General features: G+C 40.1%; 2 protein-coding genes across 6 annotated transcripts in view; both read left to right on the plus strand.

Moving 5' to 3' along the window:
- Positions 1 to 10,850, plus strand: part of cacna2d3 (calcium channel, voltage dependent, alpha2/delta subunit 3) — a 30,786-nt gene extending 19,936 nt beyond the window's left edge. Inside the window, exons 16-39 of one of the 4 annotated variants that reach the window (XM_068315148.1) lie at positions 984 to 1,055; positions 1,620 to 1,700; positions 1,778 to 1,852; positions 3,655 to 3,738; positions 3,987 to 4,058; positions 4,162 to 4,223; positions 4,331 to 4,398; positions 4,545 to 4,590; positions 4,705 to 4,802; positions 4,914 to 5,007; positions 5,694 to 5,789; positions 5,912 to 6,033; positions 6,676 to 6,753; positions 6,828 to 6,889; positions 6,976 to 7,020; positions 7,105 to 7,167; positions 7,979 to 8,049; positions 8,153 to 8,228; positions 8,455 to 8,495; positions 8,640 to 8,695; positions 8,865 to 8,982; positions 9,115 to 9,227; positions 9,354 to 9,436; positions 9,952 to 10,850. In XM_068315148.1, coding sequence (XP_068171249.1) covers positions 984 to 1,055; positions 1,620 to 1,700; positions 1,778 to 1,852; positions 3,655 to 3,738; positions 3,987 to 4,058; positions 4,162 to 4,223; positions 4,331 to 4,398; positions 4,545 to 4,590; positions 4,705 to 4,802; positions 4,914 to 5,007; positions 5,694 to 5,789; positions 5,912 to 6,033; positions 6,676 to 6,753; positions 6,828 to 6,889; positions 6,976 to 7,020; positions 7,105 to 7,167; positions 7,979 to 8,049; positions 8,153 to 8,228; positions 8,455 to 8,495; positions 8,640 to 8,695; positions 8,865 to 8,982; positions 9,115 to 9,227; positions 9,354 to 9,436; positions 9,952 to 10,044 — 1,869 coding nt within the window. In that variant the 3' untranslated portion in view covers positions 10,045 to 10,850. Of the gene's footprint in view, positions 1 to 983; positions 1,056 to 1,619; positions 1,701 to 1,777; positions 1,853 to 3,654; positions 3,739 to 3,986; positions 4,059 to 4,161; positions 4,224 to 4,330; positions 4,399 to 4,544; positions 4,591 to 4,704; positions 4,803 to 4,913; positions 5,008 to 5,693; positions 5,790 to 5,911; positions 6,034 to 6,675; positions 6,754 to 6,827; positions 6,890 to 6,975; positions 7,021 to 7,104; positions 7,168 to 7,978; positions 8,070 to 8,152; positions 8,229 to 8,454; positions 8,496 to 8,639; positions 8,696 to 8,864; positions 8,983 to 9,114; positions 9,228 to 9,353; positions 9,437 to 9,951 lie in introns of those variants that run through there. The other 3 variants (XR_011035393.1, XR_011035394.1, XR_011035395.1) reach the window with 3 other exon arrangements.
- A 1,738-nt stretch (positions 10,851 to 12,588) lies between these two features.
- On the plus strand, positions 12,589 to 14,215 carry h1m (linker histone H1M). 2 transcript variants are annotated; one of them, XM_068315673.1, is made up of 5 exons: positions 12,589 to 12,841; positions 12,941 to 13,197; positions 13,272 to 13,380; positions 13,450 to 13,496; positions 13,815 to 14,215. In XM_068315673.1, the coding sequence occupies exons 1-5, from the start codon at positions 12,745 to 12,747 to the stop codon at positions 14,031 to 14,033; spliced, it is 729 nt and encodes a 242-aa protein (XP_068171774.1). In that variant the 5' UTR covers positions 12,589 to 12,744; the 3' UTR covers positions 14,034 to 14,215. The 2 variants fall into 2 exon arrangements, with proteins under 2 accessions (XP_068171774.1, XP_068171775.1); XM_068315674.1 differs by having other exon boundaries at positions 12,589 to 12,826.
- The last annotated feature ends 212 nt before the right edge of the window (positions 14,216 to 14,427 follow it).

Genomic DNA, 14,427 nt, shown 5'->3' on the forward strand with positions numbered 1-14,427 from the left:
GTGTGTGTGTGTGTGTGTGTGTGTGTGTGCGTGCGTGCGTGCGTGCGTATGTGCGTGTGTGTGTGTGTGCCTTTCTAGACAGTCCAGTTTTCCCTTCTATTGTGTGTTCTGATGAGTTTAGGAACCCACCATTCTTCATTTTGTCATGCTAGCCAGTACACACTGTTGTTCACAAGCTATATGCATGCACATACATAAATGACGCCACAAATAAACACACACACACACACACACACACACACACACACACACACACACACACACACACACACACAAGATGAGGGAATAGCAGACCTACTTTGACGGTGCTCATGTGCTCATGTATGTCAGTCTACATTAACGTCTCTGAAGCTGTTAGAATAAAACGGTTGAGGTTTGACACCCGAGGCTTCAGATGCTTCATATCATCCTGCAGGAATTTATCTTTATTCTGCTTTTTGATACAGTATTCTGTCTGATCATTAAGGTTACTACTCATATACTACTCAGATTCTTAGTGTTACCTTCAGTGTTATCTTCAGTTTACTTTTCTGAAATTTTAATTGATTTATTTTGGCTGTGTCATCTTGTAATGATTCCATCCTCCTATTTCAGCTGGTTTTTTTACCACAAGTTATGTAATTAATTAGTTTGTTTAAAAATTAATTTATTGTTTCAACGTCACTTTCATCACTGTAAAGAATATTTTTTTGTAGCAGCTGCAGTTTCTTTTGAAAGACAGAACATTTCTGTTTGTCTAAACCCTGAATACAACAAAAAGAAGTGCAATAAATGTGAAACTATGTTGGTCAATGTTCTGAATTTAGGACACCTTCTGATTAAATAATGCTATATATGTTCTGTAGGCATATAAATTATGTTTACATATAGAAAGATTCTTAAGCTCCATTTTTGCTTTAGTCTGTCATTTAGAGAACACATTGAACCTGTCATTGGGGTTATTCATCTGAAAAGCATTTCTCAATTGTTAAATTATTTTTCAGATGAAAGAGAAATCTGGTCCCAGTCTGTCGACCACCGTGGCCATGCCTGTCTTTAGCACAAAGAATGAAACGGTGAGTGCCGCAGTTGTCGGGAATGATTAAGAACCTCAATAATTACTTAATCACTATACTTAAGGGCAGTTTTGACATACATGTACAATTAACCTTAAACATCACTTCCAGTGCATTTAAAATACCACAGCTCCTTGTTATGTTTCAGACCTATAGCATAGTTTGGCTTGAAATCAGATAATGCATGCAAAAATAGTAAAGAAATGATTTTTTGGTTCCATATTTACAACCTCACAACTTATTTTACACTCGCGTGGAGGAGATCTACATTTAGACTTTTAAACTACCTTATTATGATGTGATTAGATACCCTTGGTTAACTGCAGCAGTAAAATGCAAACATTAGAGAGAATATTTCTCACGGTAATTACTTTTTTGAACTTTTGTTTCTTTGATTACATTTTGATGATAAAACATGTGTGTTTTGAATTTAGAATGGGAGTATTTGTACTTGTGTTTTAATCATGTGACGGATCTGAACATTTCCACCTCTGCTGAATGACTGAACAGTCTTGAAGTGTTCATTCGAAGCTATGTTAATGTGATTTGAATCTATTCATGCAGAAGAACCAGGGGATTCTGTTGGGGGTCGTAGGAACAGACATTCCTCTGCAGGAGCTGATGAAGCTCATCCCCAAACATATGGTACAGTCAGCTGTTCCTGTACTTTTGCTTTAGAATAACTCTGGATATGCCTCACGTATCGCGTTTTGTGTCTGTAGTTGGGAATCCATGGGTACGCATTTGCGATCACGAACAACGGCTACATCCTGACACACCCAGACCTGAGGCCTTTGGTAACTCATTTTATTACAATCACTTTTACTTGAGTCTCACAGCATTCCCTCAATTTACCCTGTTTTTTTCTTTATGTTTTGTGGAAATGATGAATTTAACACCTCCATTATCAAATGCACACAGTGGCTAATGTGTTACCTGGGTATGAGGCTTAAAGGGCTCGTATAGTCTGTAATCCCCACCTTTTCCTTTGATGTATGCATGCAGGGATAAAGGCCACTGATAGGCTGACTGGCCTGAGATTTCCCAGAGGTAACTTAACACTCGCTGGCAGAGACCACAGCCCCTGGCCCTGGGACCACTGGTTCCTCAGGAGCTATGGCTGTGCTGGTGGATCTGTGTGTGCCAGTGTTAGTGCTATTCCTCTCTGTGCAATTGTGTGTTTGTGCATTGGTCTGTTTTACTTTTTTGTGTGTCTCTTTGTGGCTAAAACTGTGCTGTGGTTGTCGTCATTGACTTTCATGTTTCTTGTGGATCAGGCGACATGTAGTGGCAGCAGCAACAGAGTTTGACATGTTCAGTTTGATGCATTAATGTTGAGCTGTTTGATCGCAGATTAGGAAATTAGCCATCCTAATTGTACCTAATTCGCCCAACAGAATTCATTTCACAGATGGCTTGTTAAATAATTACACAGCAAAACCTCCAAAACAAGGCTTGACAATTAAGAGCATTCAGAAAGTTAAGGCTGACACGGACAACAGATCACAGAGGATACTTTCTTCACGGATCTGTAAATCCAGAGAGCGATAAAAGCTGGGACATGCTGTTAAATGGAAATAAGAACAAAAAGAAATGATTTGCAAATCCTTTGGGGAATTATTAAAAAGATATTTCAAACTAAGCAAAGTGTTATGAGTGATTATTTAAAATGTCTTAGAAAGACAGGAAGAGAGTTTTCAAATGTGTAAAGATTTAGTCGCCCTAATGTCGACTCCTTGGATGTCATTGCTGTCAGGACTAACTGTAAATGTCGTAGATACTTGAGCTATGGGCACTAACAACCCCCCCATACCCCTCCATACCATCACAGATGCTGCAAACAATCTGGATGCTTCATTTCCTCTTCAGGCCTGAGGACACAACATCCAGGGTTTCTATAATGTATTTAAAATGTGGATTTGTCCAGGACACTTCTAATCGATGTCAGTCTTTCTCAGGTCCAGAGAAGCCATTGGGTTTCTGTTTTCACTTGACATTACCGCATTTGCAGCAACAGACTGGGTTTGCTGGTTTACTGGAGTATTCTTTAGCAACAATACAATTAAATATCTGTATTGCTTAAAACTTTACGTCACAATATGTTATTTAACTGTCGGACTATTTCCAACACAGTTTTTCATAAAGTGGTGAACCTCATCGTATCCTTATTCACAAACAGCCATTCGACGATGTCCTTTTACACTCGATTAAGATGCAAATTTTCCTGTTTGTCTGTGAGCATGTGTTTTTCGTAATGTGCACAAGTTTTACAATTTTATATTACATCTGTTTAAAGTTGGAGTAAATTTATATTTTCAAAACAAATCAGTGTTAACATCAGGTTGAACATTAACATATTTAACATTATATTGTACTATAGTCAGATCAGTACGGGTTGGAAAGGATTTGCAAATCATTGCTTCCTGTTTATATTAAATGTTTGCACAGAATCAGTGTTTATATTATATGTAAATTTTAAATTATGTGTTACATGCAGGTTTCCATCGTATCAGACCAGACTAGCAGACATATAAGAGCTGTGCTTAAACACTAGTCTGAAGGGACCATTTCATTGTGTACACTGTGTTCCTGTGTGCAGTATCAGGATGGTAAGAAGAGGAGGAAGCCCAACTACAGCAGCGTGGATCTCTCTGAGGTGGAGTGGGAGGACAAAGATGATATAGTACGTGTTAAAGCTTTGGAAAGTAGTATTCTAGAAAAATCCTATTCTTCAGTGCACATTTATTGTTCCCGATACATAACTGTCCAACACAATGCCTTGATTTGTCACTGTGACTAGGTTTGTGCAGTAAGCGTGGGTTATTACATAACTTTATTCAGTATACTAGTAAAATGGTGGTGACAGGCATGCTGGATCAGTAAGTGACTGCCTTGACTTTCTTACGTTTATGTGTGCATTTTATGTTTTAGCTGCGTAATGCTATGGTGAACAGAAAAACAGGAACGTTCTCTATGGAGGTGAAGAAGACTGTGGATCGAGGGGTGAGGCTGCACTTGAAGACATTTGGTGTCCTTTTCTCCAGTGACTGTTGTCGCATTTGTCTCAAGACAAATCCGTCCCATGTTTCTCTTCCCTCTCTTTCAGAGACGTGTCCTGAAGATGCACAACGACTATTACTATACTGACATCAAAGGAACACCATTTAGGTGCAGAAGATTTACGGCATTGCTTCAATGATTTTATGTCAGTTTATGTCTCGGTTGCGGTAAAAAATGTGCTCACTGGTTGGTCTCTGCTTTGCTTGTGTCTTCAGTGTTGGAGTGGCCCTCTCCAGAGGTCATGGAAAGTACTTCTTTAGAGGGAATGTATCAGTGGATGCTGGTATTTAACTCCAAATCTGTTAATTATTTAAAAAATTTGACTAAAAAGTGATGTCCGCGACTTCGTCCTGTTTGTTTTTGGATTGCTTCTTGCATCTGACTTCCCAGACGGGCATTGCTGAAGCGTTACTGACATGTGTTTTTCAGGGCTCCGTGATCTGGAACAGCCAGATGTCGCCCTGGCAGATGAATGGTAACACTGGGGTTATGGCAGTGGGCACTCATGCATTATGTAGGTTATCCTTCTGTGTTCCATCAGGGATTTGGAGGCCTGTGATGTAACAGTGGTTCTCTGTTTGGATTACAGGACGTACTGCAACACGGAAGAGCAGCATGAGCACCGTCACCTGTCTCAAATTCAAGCCATCAAAATGTTCATGACCGGCCGCAGACCCCACCTGAAATGTACGAGACATCTGAGTCACCTTCTTTTGTGACCAGGGTTACCAATGTGGAGGAGAATGACAACTGTAATTTTCCATAATCAGGTCTTTAAACTGTTTTGTAACTCTGCAGGTGACAGAGAACTGATCCAGGAAGTATTGTTTGACGCTGTGGTCACTGCTCCACTGGAAGCTTACTGGACTGGACTGGCCCTCAACAAGTCAGAGTAAGAAAATTTGGTACCAAAGTTTTAAAAACGTGGAAGAAGTAAATAGACTTGTAATGACATAAAGTATAATATGATATAAAATTTGGAGGATGAATCTCAAACATCTGAACCTCTATTCAGGGTTTAAAATTTCAGCTCTGATATAACTGTAGAAGAAACTTACAGAAAAAACAGATTCAAGGATCACCCTGGCCAACAACATAACACAACAACACAAAACAAGTAATATTCATATCTGAAAATCAGCAATATCAAAAAAGGGCCCTGAATGGAAAAGTCTTTATTTAATAGTTTTAGACATGAAAACATGCATTATTTAAAGAACCACCAAACTAATAACTCTTTAACCTTTAATCACAGTTTATTTTTAAACATTTCCTGACAGAAGTACTGAAAAACTCTAACCTACATGGAACGTATTTTTGGTTGCTTCCCTCAGTTGTTCCACCTGAAAACAGAATCTTTCTTAAATCTTTTACCCTCTTCAAACTCACCTTGAAGCACTTTGTGCTGTCCTTTAGTTGCAATGATAAAGGGGGATGTTTTCTACATTAACAACAGATACACACTTTATTTTACGTCAGACTCTTGAAGACTCACAGTAGCTTCAGCTCAACATTACACTCAATTAACTTTTTCACTGAAAGAGGATTGCAGGTGTTTTTTCTACATCTTACCAACAGGAACTCAGACAAAGGAGTAGAGATCGCCTTCCTGGGTACTCGCACCGGCCTGTCGAGAACAAATCTGTTTGTATCCGCCGACCACCTCTCCAATCAGTAAGTGCCGTTGCTCAATGTTTCTGTAATCATTATTTACAGCCAGAGGTGCAGCTCTGATTGTGCTTGACATCTATGATCATTTGCTCGTTGCCTCAGCTTCATTCTGTGTCCTTCCTCAGAGACTTTCTGACAGCAGAGGACAAGGAGGGTGTGTTCAATGCTGATCACTTCCCTCTGTGGTACAAAAGAGCGGCAGAGCAGGTCCCCGGCACATTTGTCTACTCCATTCCCATCAGCACAGGTATGCAAAGCCAGACGGGAGACAGGGACAGCTCAAGTGTGTATTGCATTGAATTTGCACAAGGCTATACTAGTCTAATGCTCTATAATCATTTGCATCTTAATTCTACAAACCTCTTTCAGTATATTTTTAGTGATCAAATGCAAAATTTCTGTATCAGGTACGCTTTAAGGTACTTTTCTTTTCAGTCAACATTTTAGCATCTTAATCAATCTTTTTCCCTGTGTCTGTGATCTTCTATGGCTTTAACTGGGTTCCACTGATAGGATTTGCACCACAGCTCACCTCCCTGCTTCTCTGCAGTTAACGTGGCCATTGTTCAGTCAGCTGGCAGAGAGATAGAATTAAGCATCAGTCTCCAGGACATTTACCACATTTGCTCTAATAATGATAACTGTAACCATTCAAGCTCTGCCGTCATAACCTGAAATGTCCAATCACTGCACCCATTTCAGATTTATTAGAGTCGTGTGGTTGTGGAAAGTCCTTTTATTGGACTCCATTATTGTGAAGTAATGGACTGAACTGCGGTTTCTGAGCGTCTTGAGCCTGTTACCTGGGGTTGCTAAGTAAAAGGCACCATCTAGTGAGCAGAAAGTGCATTCTGATCTACTGACTTTATGCTCATCTCTTGCTGCCAAGCTTTAGAAAATAAAAGTGTGGTTTTGGCCAGCACAGCCATTCAGCTCCTTGATGACAGAAAGTCTCCAATTGTTGCAGGTAAAAGACCTCCAAACAATCTCTGTGCGTTTTTTTGGATGCTGGATAGTTTATGTGTTTGGTCTGGTTCTCAGCTGTAGGCATCCAGATGAAGCTGGAGTTCTTTCAGAGGAAGTTCTGGACGGCCTGCAGACAGGTAGCTGCATGAGAATCACTGCAGTACAATAAAATGAACTGCTGATTAGGAGCAAAACTTCTTAAGTATTGATGTTTTGTACTCAGTGTACAGCACTAGATGGAAAATGTAGCATCAGCTGTGATAGCGAGGTAAGAACAATCACATAAGTCTGGATCTCAATTAGGTAGATTTTTTTTTTTGTTAAATAATCTATTTTCTCTCCCCTTTTACAGGATGTTAACTGTTATCTCATTGACAACAATGGCTTCATTCTTGTCACGGAAGAACAATCTCAGGTACTGTTTACTTATTTACATGATGTCTCAGCCATATAATATCAGAAAACTGAAACACATCTGAAATATTTTCCTGCTGTGATGTCATAATGCATAATACAAAGCGGTGATGTATTGTAATTGTCAGTGTTCGTGTGTTCTTCCGTCCGTTTGTCCACCAAATATCTTCGCAACCATTGCAGATAGAAAGATGACACAAAAAGCACATTACTCGGGAAGTAAAGGGGATGAAAATGAGATGATGACCGTGACCTTGAGAAAAATAGGTCAAGGTCAAATTTCAACTTTTGTATACTCAGGAACCAGATAAGATCGAAAGATGAGGGAGCAGGCCAGTGTGAGTAAGACCGTAGATCAAAGCTAGTGCTTTGATCAATGACAGTAGGTCAGAGCACTAGCTTTGATCTTTGACCTATGCAAGTAGGTCAGGGTAAAATTTTGAATTCAGGGGTGTCGCAGGATGTTGCAGTCTGTGACTGCATTGGTTCTTGTTATTGTTGCAGCAATATTAATCCAAAAACATCAAATGTGATGGTAAAACCATTTTAATGAAGATGAAATTCTCTCAGTGCACATATTTACAATACATTTTGATGATGTCTAAATGCTTAAAATACAAGAATTTTACTTGTAATGCGGTGTTTTTACAGTGACGTATTACAACCTTTAATCTGTTTGCCTCCTGATACAACTTGTATAAGAAGATCATGAACTACAGAACTGTACGGATTTGCCTTCTTTTTCACTACCTGCGTCTGTTGGCTCTTCCTAAGCCATGTGCCTGTGTGCTATGACACACATTCTCTCTCAGACAGGGCTCTTCTTTGGAGAGGTGGAAGGTGCTGTTATGAACAAACTTCTGCAAATGGGGTCCTTCAAAAGGTCAGAGACTCAACATACCTGTGAGCATTACACTTATTTTAAATGCTTATTTTGAGGTCTTATGGCGTCTGCTACAACCTCTGCTGCTCCATGTGTGTTTCAGGATCACTCTGTATGACTATCAGGCTCTTTGCAGAGAGTACGCTGGGAGCAGCGACAGCGCACGCATATTATCAGATGTAAGTTTCAAGACACAACATTTAATATAAAGACACCGTGAGGTCGTATTTATCCTCTATGCTGCTCTACTGCACACATCAGCACACACACCTCAAGAGTTTAACACAATTTGCAATCTACTTGAACATCACTATACTGTGTAACAACAACTAAACTGAGAAACTTACTGTATTTAAACAACATCATTTAATCACTGTTATTATCCTCTTCTCTCTTGTCATTCAGCCCTTCTCCGTTGTTCGGTGGCTCCTGACTGAACTCGTCATGTAAGAATAATACAAAATCCTTTAGAAGTATTTAGAATTTAGATGTCACGTTGTTCAATAATTGCATCATGTGATAATGTGGGTGATATTTAGAACAATCTTAAATCATCATTCATTTTTAACTGTGTTTGTTTTTGACCTTAGCTTCCTGCTAGAATTTAACCTGTACAGCTGGTGGAACATTGATCTGACAGTTAAAGGTGACCGAAGTGTTTGTGTGTCAAAGAGAGAGAGAGATGTGTTGTGTTGTGTTGTGTTGTGTTGTGTTGTGTTGTGTTGTAGGTAAGATGTCCTGAACTTGTAGAACCCGTTTTCTTTGGTGTTATTAGTTTGATGAAGATTTCTCAACTTGTTGTGTTTCCTCTCCAGCTCAGAGACCTCGGGGTAAAACCATGATGGTGCCGTGTGACACCGAATATCCCGCCTTTGTCTCTGAACGCACCATCAAAGAAACAACAGGCAACATCGATTGTGAAGCCTGTGTCAGGTACAGCTTTACAACTGAAAGAGTTAATCAGGCCTCCTGATGTCAATATTTACCTAAAATTAAGTTTTACTGCAGACTAACTGTTCATAGAACAGCATTATAATTCCAGTTCCTGTGTCTTTTTGGCTGCAGATCTTTTGTCATACAACAGATTCCCAGCAGCAACCTCTTCATGGTTGTTGTGGATAATAAGTGTGACTGCAGCAGCGCTCCACCAGTAACAATGGATCCCATTGAGATCATGTATATCCTTTCAAAGTTTTGATATGTAGAAACTTGATCCATAAGCATGATTAGTTGGATCATACTGATAAATTAATTGTGTGTGTGTTCATTCTGATTATATGTTCACACCCTTAACGCCTGTGAACACAACGAGTCACTGAAATGTGACAGATTGAAATTTCAGAAAGACAGAAAGAAGCCTGAATCATGTCATCCTTTCCACCCTGAGGTATGAGACTCTGTTTCTGTGAGGCGATTCAAGCTGAGTGAACATAAAGAAGTAGAATATCAATTTTGGGTTTTGTATGAATTTAAAAAAAAAAAACCCAGCTACAACACTTTAAACTGAAAGTAATTTAAACGGAGAAGATTATTCCTGTTTGCAGTCTTTATGGTAAGTTAATGATCTGTGCTAAACAATTAACAACGCTAAGAGTATGTAATTATAAATAACAGTAACATCATTTCAGGATTTCATAAATATCACAACCAAAGACTATAAATACTGTAGATCGATCAATAAGAGGATTGATAATTCAGCAAATCCAATGGAGGAAGGAGTCAAACTGTTGAACTTATTTACATGAAATCAAGTTTAAAATGAACCCCAAATTGTCTGTTTACAGATAGACATGCAGCTACATCTGTAAAGTTGGTGAACATGCACAGGAACTCTGAAATGAGTGACCAGCGTTGTTGTTTACATGAATTGGTTTTGATATTTTGACTTCATGTCATCTGCAGGAAAACGCCATGGAGTGTGGTTCAGCTACACGCCTGTCCAGCGCTCTGACAGCAGCTCTGCTTCCTCTGATGTCAGTGATGATCAGCAGGTGACTGGACCCCACTAAGGACTAATCCAACAAGACGCTTAAACCCACGTAGTGAACATGGCCAGTCTGAAATGAATTTACTCATAAAGGCAGCACTCTACTTTATATAACACCAAGACACACACATCCATTAACGCAGAAAACATACACAACATGATGTGGAAAAAGAAAATGAGAGTGAAAACAAATGCTGGGTGACTTTGCTCAGAGAATCACATGACTGATAGTTTGTCACAGAGTCTGAATGTGTGTGAAATTAAATGAGAGGAATAAATGTAGAATGGTACCAGTATTTAAAAACAAAACATTTAAAAAATACTTGAGGAGTACAAGGATTTCCTGTCAAAGTGTGATGCAGGTCCAAAGGCCGATAGTAATGTTAGTTTCTTTGCTGTTAACAAGAATTACAGACGAAAGAAATCTGTTGATAAATAAATCTACGTAATAAGTCTGGAATGTAAAATGCAGTTTTGACATATAATGATGACGCTGGTGGTTTATATTTTTCCCAGTAACTTGATAAAAAGAGTTGACAATGCCATCATAGATTTATTTCTTTGAATATTATCAGTTTATTTTAGTACCATATTCTTTTAAATGTCATTAATAACATGATGAAGAAAAAAAAACCTTGGAAGTTGCTTTACTCTGCCAGTTTGTCCTTGTTTGAAAGCAGAAGACCTCAGACAAGCTGAAGATGCATGTAGATCACAGAACGTTATATTGATGTATCCATGAATCTGTCCAGGTGGCCACATACTCTCAACCACATGTTAAAGAAGGCTGATGAATAAATACAAAGAAATATTTTCCTTCCTCCATTTACACCTTGAGTTGTTTTGTTTCTGCACGTATGTGTGTGTACCTTGCCTTTTAATGGTAAATTAAGGGTTTAAAAAAGGATATAAACGTATCAATAATGCAATTCAATTGCCCCTCCAGGGCAGGGGTCACCAAATGGCCGTCCGCGATCCGGACCACGTGATGGTTCTGTCCGGACGCGTGACCACTCCATGATAAATTCGTGAGGGTAGATTTTCTCGGCGCATTTTTACTTACAGTTCGCGGCTACAGACAGCGGGTGCTGCTCCTCCAGTTCATACGGTAATAGCTCCACTCAGCCAATCAGATCATTTGTGTACCCTGCGCTGTCAGCGTACCAGGAAGTGGGACAGCTCATATAGTCTGAACACGTAGCATTAATTAAAAGTGGTAACATGAAGCGCCACTATGAAACAAAGGACAGATCTTTTGCGCAGAATTATCCCCTGAAGTCCGAGCTGAGAGCAAAATGAACGCAAAAAATGCAAACGAATGTTCACTAAAGGCATGGTGGAGTTTGGGGCAACATAAAAAATCTTTTAGTGATGGAACAGTTGTGAAGAAGTGCTTAAAAGCTGTTGTTGACATTTTGTTTGGGGGAAAACAGAAAGATGAGATGTGTGGAAAAACTCCCCAACGTCAGCTTCAACAGCAACCAGAAAATCAGAAATATTAACAGCTCTATGCAGCTATTCAGAGAGCACCGTGCATATCTGTGGACATTGATGAGTTGTAGTGTTTGTGTGTGTGTCAGGTTCCTTCACAAAGATCAGGAGCTCTTTGCTGAGTGTAACACCACTATTAAACACACACAACGGGAGAGGACATACATGAGGCAATAAAAGATGCTGATCAAGTCCAGTGGTCTCTGGCACCAACATTACAGAGACCACCACAAGGTGACCACCACAAGGTGTGCACAGGCACACCTTGTGGTCATGATGGAAAAATCACTGTGGAAATTTAACACACGCGTGTTTCTCATTGCGTGTTTCTCATGAAAGCAAATATGAAGAGATTCAGTGTGCCAGCAGGCCACAGACACACACACATTGGACCCAGAACTAAATCTGAAGTACCATCATCACCTCCTGCTCCAACTCAGGCCAGTTGGATCCAGACAGTGAAACCCAACACCCAGACCCGACCGGACATGGCACCAGCCCGCCAGCAGGGGGCGTAAACCCACCACATATCAGCCGTTCCACCGGAGACGGTTCTTCCCGCAGGAATTAGGTTTTGTCTCATTAATTAAACGAAGTGCTCAAATATTTAAGACGTGCTTGTATCACCTGTCAGAGGTACAAGTACCGACGTCCACGAAATCCTCCTGCCTTTTAGAGATGGATGTGTAGACAGGACCATTACTTATTCACATAAAATAAATTAATTTACCTATATGTGATGCTTTATTTACATATTTTGCCCATCAGCTGTTGTTTTTTTATCGCATCAAATTCCCTTTAGGGAGTATTATATTTATAAAAAATAACATTTACATTTTACAAACCTAAATATTTATTTTCATCCATACGTATTTTCATCTTACATATTCAAATAGGTAATTATTATAGATTAAGAAATATTTAAAGGTTATACTCTTAAATAAACAGCAGGACAGTTTGATTTTAATGAACTACATGGTGATGATGTCGTCTCTATTCCAGTGACCGTTCAGGGCGCCGGCGATACCCGGATGTGGTTCATTTACACCTGTAATGAAAGACACCTGCTGACATCTGATTCACCTGGGCTCATAATCCCGGAAGCGACCGCTTAAAAACGGAACCGTGGACGTCCACGTGTCGCGTGTTTTTGGCCGTGACGCTGCCGTTGTGTGTGTGTGAGTGTGTGTGTGATCTGATGAAACGGGTCCTCAGCGATGCCTCCTAAAAAGCCCGTGTCAGACCCCACCGCCCCGCCTGCACCGCCCTCCGGCGACGTCCCGGTGGAGAAGAAACCAGGTCAGAGGGCAATAAGTGAGAATATGAACCCATTGGGGGGTTTTTTAAACCGTAAAGTGTCAACGCTCACAACATTTTAGTAAATTAACATGTGCGTAAATGTTTCTTCTCCAGGCGGTGTAAGAGCGCGTAAACCTGCCACCCATCCCTCCACCGCCATCATGGTCAAAGAGGCGCTGACCGCGTTGGATTCGCGCAAAGGCGTTTCGTTTATAGCGATCCAGAATTATATCAAGGACAAACATCCCACAGTCGATGAGTCAAGAATGAAGAACTTGGTCCGGAAAGCCCTGAAGAAAGGTCTGGAGACGGGCACCTTAGTGCGTCCTGTCAAGTCCGGCGTGGTCACAGGCGCGGTGGGAAGGTTTAGGGTAAGATGTCAAGTCTACACATATCCCTATCGATTCAGATCGATCATAATCACTTCTCCCTCAATGTGTCAAAGCTTCCGCCTAAAGAAAAGGGGACAAAGCCAAACAGTGAGAATATAGACCCAAACGTGCAGAAAGCGCCTAAAACGGCAAAGGAGCGCGTCAAGAGGTCTCCAAAAGCAGGTACGAACGAACTGGTAAAATGATCTCCAGTACGCCCTTCTGATTTTAATTCAGTGTGACATCTTTAAGGTGCAACTAAGAAGAAAGAGGCTGCTAAAGAACACAAGTCACAAGAGGTGAGAATGCTTGTGGTGGACAAATATTTATTTTCCCCTCAAATAAGTTATTTTACCAGCATTATTTTTCCTTTTGAAGGCCTAAAAATGATCTTTTACCTTTAGGCTAGGGTGGAGGTGGTTTTTGTCCATTTTAAGACGGCCCTTAGAACCCTGTTTTAATGGTGTGCACATCAAATCTGAAGTTTGATTTATAATAAAAGGGACTACAGGGTCTTAGATTAATATATTTACTCCAATTATCCTATTGAAGTCATGACCTGATGCTAAAATTGTAGTTCCAAGCGTGAGTGGTGTGCTTGACTTTTCCATGTTCAGGATTCAAATCCTCCCAAAAAGTCTAAGAAGGAAAAAGAGGATGCTACCTCAAAAGATGCTCCAGCAAAGAAGCCAAAGGGTAAAACCAAAGGAACTGCAGAGGAAGACGAGGGAGCCTCTGCTTCAGCCAAACCGAAAGCTGCATCCCAGAAGACTAGGGAAGGTAGTAAAGCCTCTGCTGCTAAAGCAACGGGAAGGGGGAAGAAGACTGCTGCATAACTCTAGAGCTCTTAACTGATTTTATATGGATTGTCTGTGTTGCAATAAAATCTTTATTTTTGATTTGTATGATGCCTCTGTTCTATCAGAATGGGTTTGAACTTAATGTTGGGCCTCTCCTCCCAAATTTTGAGTGCTGTATCAGAACTTGTATTCAAACTAGAAACATTTTAATTTAAATCTAAAGGGAGGATTTAAAGTACTCAATTTGCAGACATTGACATGATGCTGCGTTCCACTTTCATGATATCCACCAACCTTTCATGCTGTAGTAACTCAAAATATCTGATCAGTCAGTTATGACCGTCAATGCGTTAGTTCTCTCCTTCACTAAAACCACTGGTCAAAACTGTCTCCATTAAACTCCTTTCACTTAAATTTAGAAGTTTTCATG

The sequence above is a fragment of the Antennarius striatus genome, chromosome 5 (genome assembly GCF_040054535.1).
Source record: "Antennarius striatus isolate MH-2024 chromosome 5, ASM4005453v1, whole genome shotgun sequence".
Classification (NCBI taxonomy): domain Eukaryota; kingdom Metazoa; phylum Chordata; class Actinopteri; order Lophiiformes; family Antennariidae; genus Antennarius; species Antennarius striatus.

Excerpts from the sequence above, each read along its gene's own strand:
- h1m (XM_068315673.1), top strand. The coding sequence starts at position 12,745 with ATGCCTCCTAAAAAGCCCGTGTCAGACCCCACCGCCCCGCCTGCACCG. Across the intron at positions 13,198-13,271 it reads GCGCGGTGGGAAGGTTTAGG|CTTCCGCCTAAAGAAAAGGG; the intron begins GTAAGATGTCAA and ends AATGTGTCAAAG. Across the intron at positions 13,497-13,814 it reads AAGAACACAAGTCACAAGAG|GATTCAAATCCTCCCAAAAA; the intron begins GTGAGAATGCTT and ends TTCCATGTTCAG.